Source organism: Lineus longissimus, chromosome 9 (genome assembly GCF_910592395.1).
Source record: "Lineus longissimus chromosome 9, tnLinLong1.2, whole genome shotgun sequence".
NCBI lineage: Eukaryota > Metazoa > Nemertea > Pilidiophora > Heteronemertea > Lineidae > Lineus > Lineus longissimus.
The window spans coordinates 12596097-12603838 of NC_088316.1; the positions used below are offsets into that span (position 1 = coordinate 12596097).

A 7742-nucleotide genomic window follows, 5' to 3' on the forward strand; every position below is an offset into this window, starting at 1 on the left:
TGCAACTTGTCGTCGATCTCACTCGGAGCTCCACTGCACTTATTCCTGCTAATGCTTCTCTTTAAGCCAATGTAATTTGTAATTTTACTTTTTTCCAGGGCTGCTAATGGGAGTTTCTACCCAGGGCTTGCACTAGACCCTCATGAAATAGGGTTTTAAAGGGTCCCACCAAATTGCTGGAGAGTCCATCGGTTTTGAAATAGATTTCAGGTTGCCAAGGTCTCTTTCTTTTCTTTGAAGGGTAAGAAGCCCTGCTAGTTTAGGTTGTAAACTTATGACGCAGTGGTCCAAAGGAGATGACAGAGGAAAATGAGTACTCTCCAGTTTTCGGAAGATCCATGTCTCCGGGAAATGCGTTTGATCAACGGCCCGATCGCAGCGATCAGATCAGGCCAACGTCGATCATCCACGCACTGATTGGAACATGTCCTACACATACGCTTGCCAAGAAAATGTGGCCCACATTCAGATACTAGAACGATATTCGTTTGTCAACGAAAGCCCGATACAAAGGTACATTCAAGAACATAATTTATTGTATATCTCGTTCAGAATAAAAGCCTAAATAGGTCTACCAGCAAAGCATGGAAAGTTGTTTCTCGATCGCTAGCACCACGCGAATGCCAGGCATTGTGCTACAAGCAGTCAATATTGTGAAATAGCACGTTCGCAGATCGAACTCGGGGAAAGAATAACGAGAATCAAGAATCAAGGGGCTAAGTCCTTAAGGTAAGCGTTCTTCTTCGACTCTCTGAAAGATTATGCTAGGAGATCTCCAATCCCGGTCTTTGCCGAGTGGTGGTTGTGACTTTGCCCTCATCGTTCTAGCAGCCGATCAAAATATTTCATGTCGGCAGTGCCATGTCCTCGGCTCTTTCAAGTTCAGTAGGGAGGTTAATATCAGGGCTTATCACGGATCCTTATACGTATACGGATAGAAATGTACGCAAAATTCGTCCTCTTTCTACGGAGGTTTATCCGGATGCGTATAAAGACCCTTGATAAATCGCTGTTCTCGAGAGAAAGAACAGCTCCAGAGAACCACTGAGTTTATCATCAGATCGAAGTTGACTGTCTATAGCGAACGAGAAGAAGAAGAAGAATCTCCCTAAGATCTTGCAGTGGCATACAACAAGTACAATAGCTTTCGCACCACATTTCTCAAAATACATGTAAGTTCCCCTCAGACTGAAAATGCTTAGTTTCCCACTTCCACCAGAACCACCATGGATGTTCACCAGATTCGCCAAGAGAAGGCAGTCCTCGGCAACATCGACACCAGTATGGACAAGTCCGAGCTAGATTCATGTAAGAAGTACATCTCAGAGAAGACCAAGATTCCGAGGAAGGAGATGAATGACTGGAAGAGCTTCAAGGAGGTCTGGGACAACTTGATAAGGTAAGTCCTATTTTGGCATTGCAGTGGGGATCGAAGTAATCCATTTGATATTTCAGAGATTTCGTTGTCTTCTTTATCAATACAACGAGCGTTAATGACAAAACCTTTGATATTGGTAGATGTCAAAGCAGGATACCGGGAGCCGTGCGAAACGGCGGTTTTCATAAGGCGAGAAGAGGATAAACACCATATATATTAGGGAGGTTGAGAACCTTACGCGGATCCTAATGCGTATTCGGATAAACCTTTGTAGAAGAAGTTCTGGTTTTGTGTACATGTCGATCCGTATACATAATTATGAGTATCCGATCACTGATATTATAGCAAACAAATTACACCTGGTACGTTGCACCACCTGTCGGTCAGGTCACATCCGTCACAACCAGCACAACCAAGGACAGCGACAAAGACCTGTGTCCTATTATAGAATTTGCGTCTTTCCAGACAAGGCTTCTTCACCAATGGAGAGTACGGCTTCATCAAGGAGATGTTCGCCACTCTTAGGATGAACATCTACAGAGTCACAATTGAGGACTTTGAGACACAGCTCGAGTTACAGAAAGATGTCATAGATGGTAAGTCAAAGAACTGCCCGTCTGATAACCCTGGCGAATCAAAATCCTGAACACCGGGCATTTAGTGCTATCAACTATCCTCGAATACTTGAGTCCGACGTATGCTCTTCCCCCTCGTACTCGTTACTGAAGCTCGGTCTTTACTGTTGCACTGAAGTTCATGATGCTTAAAAACACGCAGACATCTACGAAATAAAAATCCCTATTCCAAAAACTATCACACGTAGTCTCTTTTTACCAACTTCGTTACGATTATTGTTACTTATTTATAATGTAGCTAGTGAAACTGACAAAACGACGAAAGACATCGACACAAGAAACAAAGACTTCAAGTACAACGTCCTCATCAGTTACGTCAAGTCCGAGGCGAGTCGTTACGCCCAAGGACTAAAGAGGGCGCTGAGGAGCGAGTGTCTTTCAGTCTTCTTGGTGAGTGTTTGACCGGCTCTTAAAGGGGACTATAGGTAGGAGCAAAAGGGGATCATATTTAATGTTTTTTTAGCAATGAATGCCCTATAGCTTCACCGATCTTAGGCCGGTTCTGAAATTCCAATTGTCCAATTATCATGCACATGGTCAGTATTTACGCATTTTCTCTACTGCCATAATAGCCATTTTGTGTTTTGTCTGCAGGATATTGACGAACAGGAGGCAAATGAAAGCAAGCGCGACTGTTTGCAAAGAGGATTCGAAAACTCTGCGGCAGTGGTTGCTATAGTTACACCTAGATACGGACAGACGCAATGGACGCACAGACAGGTAGATTTACTAATCCTAAATCAATGAGCCTACAACAGATGCACTTGATTTTACAGGGTGTCACAAAAAGAATAAAAGAAGTGTACTGATAGAAGCTATCCGGTTCTTTGAAACTTGAATATTTGTACAGTGTAATTGATAGGAACATGTTTACCTTTTTGTAAATAATCATTCAAGATAATAACAAATACCGTTGATTCTCATAAATGCATATTTCAGATTATATTTGCTGGAATGCTACACAAGACGATCATCCCTGTAAAGTTCACGGAAACGTGGCCACCGCGCCACCTACAGGCGGAGTTCAAAGATGTGAAACACATCCCTTGGAAGGAAGGTAAAGACGTAGAAAAACGTGGTTCAACGGGTGGATATATCACGATATGACGTTAATCAACGTCATCCATGTCTCCATCCTGACTATGGATGTCCACCATATGAGTTATCCTTGTGCAGCTCTCAGTAACCCTATTTATGCTCGAAATAAGCCAGATGCTTCCGTTGGCCCCGGGCCATTTGTCCATAGCTGAGGATCGGATTGGTGAGACTCAGATTGTTTCAACACACACGTCAGCCTGCACACTGCACCTTTAGGGTTCTCATGCAGTACAATGTGTTCACCTCTAAATTGACCATCGCATTTGTCCATTTTAACCAAGGTGTCTCCCTTGCAGTTGGTCGCAAGAGTGTGAGCGATGATAAGTTGTCCGCCTGGGAAAAGGAACGCTGGCTTCAGATTGGAGAAATGATAAAGAAACGCACCATAGAGTTGAATGATGCCTTGAAGTCCGGCTTGATGAGGGTGAGCATATAAACCAACTCCAGGAGCGGACACTGATTTATTTATACATTTATCTATATTTATTGTGAAAAGTTTAGAGTACATTTAAACAGATATAGATCTATTATGAATGGGTACACTCTTAGAATAAAAGTCCTTTGAGCTTCAGAAAACCTTTAGTGGTTTTCCGACCAAACACAAATATGGACTCCGTAGAGTTTTTTTCAGCAAAGTAAAAGAACTCATTGAGGCTTTTCATAACCTAAAAAGCATTCGGGATTTTTCATTTTAACAAAAGCTTAGTCCACAGGGTGCGTATTTGTGTTAGCCGAAAGACCTCGAACGGGTTTTCAGGAGCTCAAAAACCTTATTTCTAAAAGTGTACAGTGACTTCATCAGGTCTGTTCTGCATTAACCTAGCTAATACCCTTTAGAAGGTTAACACGACATGCGATGGACCCTTCTTGTTGGTTTGAATTCGTTTCCATAATCATTTGCCAATTCCATTGCGCTGATATAATATCGTAATATCTCGACAAAATTTCGACAAAATGCTGATTCGAACTGTTTTTGGTATTCTCAGCGTGCGACGATGCGGAAGCAAGACACTGGTAAGAACTTCGTTGCAGTGATCGCCCACCCCAAACAGAAGCAGCTGGCCACGCAAATCAAGCGCTGGCTGGAGAACGACACGGTCTGGGCGACCTGTGTCGACTTCGAGGACGAACAGGATTACTTAGATCTGAAGGGAAACCGGCAAACGGGTAAGTCACCGTCTAGGTTATCCACTAAATAACCTAAACGGCCTTGGCCTCTATAGAACCGTAATGCCATAATTCGTTTCAATTATATGCGCCTTTTTAAATTTCTTCTTCCAGCCCACCTGAAGGCGAGGCTCGAGAAGGTCTCGGAAATGTTTGGGCCTCGCTGGGGCGACGAAGAGGGCTTAAGGTTGCTAGCTTTACAGGAAAAGGCGGACAAAGCAAGGGTGGCCATCGTCATCGTCTCGGAAGACCTTCTGGGGAGCTCTTCTTTGTTTGAACAGGTACGAAACCCGATTGCAAAATTCAAATGATCCTCTGTTCCCGTTAGAATGCCGATATTTTCCCCCGCTTATTCTGCGTCGACTCTCTGTGGGGATACTGTACCTTGCATGAATCAACCTTCGGGTTCCAGTTGATGGGGTTGGGTTGATGGACTATACACTCTTTAAAATATAGGTTTTTGTGATTAAGAAAACGTTTAAAGGCTATTCGGCCAACATAACTATGCACCCCGTAGAGGACTTTTGGTAGAATGAAAATCCTCAAATGGTTTTTGAGATTATGAAAAACCTCCAAAGATTTTTTAACTTCGCTTTTCAACACCTCTACCGGGTGCATATTTGTGTAGGCCGAATAACCAGCATAGATTTTTCAAAAGCTAAAAAATACTTTATTTGTAAGATTGATGTGTCTCCGTTCGGTCTGGGAGGAAACTAGCCATCAATCCCACCCATGTGTCTGGAGTAATCTTCCTTGCACTGGCATTGGCATTAGTCTGAAAAAAAGCAAGGAGAAATGAACAGTTTGTTACTAAGAAGTCCGCGAATATCTTGAATATTGTGTTTATAACGACCTCATGCTCTTCTTTCAACAGGTGGTCTATTGCCACGATATGGAATACGTCATCCCGATTCGCTTCGATGAATGTTTCATCTCGCGAGAACTTCACGAGATGATCAAGCCATTCCGGATGGAGGATGCTCGTGGGGTGACGGGATGCAAGGATGTGATCATCAGCCGAGTCAAGAGGATGATGGCAAAGAAATAAGCGGAGACTGAAGAATGAGAGCGGGTTTCGATAGATGACACTGGTGCAATAGGACACAATAAACATGATAAATATGATAAGGATGGACCATAGGCTAGACCTAGACGGACATTGTAACTACAAAAAAACCATAGAATAGCGACTGCCTAGCGTATCGATACGCCGTATCCTGCCTCCAGCATTGCCCTAGCGTCCCTAGATGCCCGCAGCCAACCTCCGGCGACAACCGAGCGACTCGAGACGCCCACATCCCGCCAGCTTCAGTAACTCTATGGCATCTCGAGACAGTCGCCTCCCGTGACATCATAGTGTCGCTAGAGGCGCCCCGATGCACGTCTCAGTGACTCCCTCGTGCCTCGAGAGGCCTGTGTCTCAGCCCCAAGTATTTCCGGACTACGAAAGCCCAGAAGGCTCATTCCAAATTCCAAATTCCAAATGCGAAATTCCAAATTCGACATACCACATGACATGAGCCTGGTACCGCCGGCCACCGTCTGAGGCGGTGTGGTATGAACGGACGGAGGCGCGGTTACACCGACCGTCTATAAATAGATAATGACGTCACACCACTGGGAAGACTGATGATAGATGCTTTTTTCGCTTTTATAACGCAGTTCTTCATGAATGATTAAATGATTGTTTTTCACAAAGTCCAATTAAAATGAACTGATGACAAAATGGATGAACAGCTGACGTTTGTTTAGCGCCGTCCTTTAATAATGGAGAGTTGGTCATAATGATACGTAAAAATCATTATCTCTAAAATTATTCTATGAAAAATACTTTGGTAAATATAAGTACACTTAAATAAGAAAATTATTAACAAGCAATACCCATGCACTCATCTCCATATAATACGATTTTGATATAAGCTATAAGGACAGTTAGAAATTAACGAATTTTAGGGGGGCAGAGACACGCTAGATTGGGTGTAACCTGGCCTCCGTCCGTTCATACCACAGCGCCTCAGTCGGTAACCAGGGGTACCAGGCTGAGGTCACGTGATTATGTCGAATTTGGAATTTGGAATTTGGAATTTGGCATTTCGAATTTGGAATGAGTGTTTATCCAGCCCAGGCATCAGATAGATAGGTAATTAGCACTGATAAGATGTGTAAAATTACATTTCATCTAAATTAAGATTTGTTTTTTACATTGAGGGGATGCACATTGGCTATCTGATGAGAGTAAGACTGAATTTGAAATTTAGAATTTGGAATTTCGCATTTGGAATTTGGAATTTCGCATTTGGAATTTTGAATTTGGAATGAGCCTTCTGGGCTTTCGTACCGGACGTCTCCAAGCGACTTCAGCCTGTGTCCAGCGACTCTAGGTTTTTGTGAGTCGTCTGTAACCCGTCTCTGATGACGGCTATGCAAGGATGTGTGAAGACGAGCAGAAAGACCAATTTGAGTCATACCAAAAAGTATTGAAAATGTTAATGCCGGTAGCCAGGCATTTTATCTGTTGTTACCTCGAATATGTTCCTCCAGAGCGAAAGTGTCCGCTAACCAACCTGGTAGAAGTTTTTGTATTGTCGCTTAGGAGCCCTAGCTACTACCTTATGGACGGACCACTTTCCATAAATATCTATTCGTGTCCTTGTATAGTCAGTCGGTTTTAAAATGTCGTTGCCATGGACTCGTGGGACTGTTTCACCTGATATCCTTTGCGGATCGATATAGGACCTGGAATCCAGGTCTTCTTAATTTAGCGTTATTGCACAAGCACACACGTGTCTTGCACTCAGGCAGTGGTTGTTTCTGGTCGTGGACCAGGATGCTCTTCAACCTCTTTCTGTACAATCAATTTTCATTTAATGCTTGATAATTTGTAATATAATTTGAGCTTGGTAGATCGATCTTCTACGTTCTCGCTGGGGTTCATCTTGACCCACAATGAATTGACATTGCTCAGCTTCCAGACAATTAACGGTGGAGGTTACAGAGGCATTACCGCTGGAAGTTCAGTATGACTGGAGTTGTGCTTTGTTGTAAACATGGGAGCATGAGCAATGCTTCGGAACAGGTCCTGCGTACTTCTCACTTTAGGGAATCATTTCTAATCATATTATTTCTAAACTCATACATGTACTTTAGAACTATGTTATATACATTGAAATAGTGGTAATTTATTTTGAATTCAATAAATACTCAATATGTACTACATGTACTTTGTTGTTTCATTCTACTTGATCGCCTAACATAACGCACAATACTTCAGATCCGTCGTAAAAAAGCACGAATGGGCTTAAAACACAGAAAAATGGCTCAAAATCAATTGACCGAAAACCAGTTAAAATCCAGACACTTGTTTCTACTTCCACGAGGACCAAATTATCAGTCGACACTCCCACTGAGACCCTTCATGTCTTAAATGGTCTGGCACGCTCCCAAATCAAATTTTAGCCAAGGGG

At 42.9% G+C, this 7742-nt stretch overlaps 1 protein-coding gene across 1 annotated transcript; it reads left to right on the plus strand.

Moving 5' to 3' along the window:
• The first annotated feature begins 586 nt into the window (after positions 1 to 586).
• LOC135493901 (uncharacterized) lies at positions 587 to 7498 on the plus strand. Its single transcript, XM_064781547.1, has 10 exons — positions 587 to 729; positions 1220 to 1399; positions 1844 to 1974; positions 2252 to 2403; positions 2608 to 2733; positions 2953 to 3070; positions 3408 to 3535; positions 4098 to 4278; positions 4393 to 4559; positions 5153 to 7498. The coding sequence occupies exons 2-10, from the start codon at positions 1227 to 1229 to the stop codon at positions 5324 to 5326; spliced, it is 1350 nt and encodes a 449-aa protein (XP_064637617.1). The 5' UTR covers positions 587 to 729; positions 1220 to 1226; the 3' UTR covers positions 5327 to 7498.
• Positions 7499 to 7742: the final 244 nt, after the last annotated feature.

Excerpts from the sequence above, each read along its gene's own strand:
- LOC135493901 (XM_064781547.1), top strand. The coding sequence starts at position 1,227 with ATGGATGTTCACCAGATTCGCCAAGAGAAGGCAGTCCTCGGCAACATC. Across the intron at positions 2,734-2,952 it reads CGCAATGGACGCACAGACAG|ATTATATTTGCTGGAATGCT; the intron begins GTAGATTTACTA and ends TGCATATTTCAG. Across the intron at positions 3,071-3,407 it reads ACACATCCCTTGGAAGGAAG|TTGGTCGCAAGAGTGTGAGC; the intron begins GTAAAGACGTAG and ends TCTCCCTTGCAG.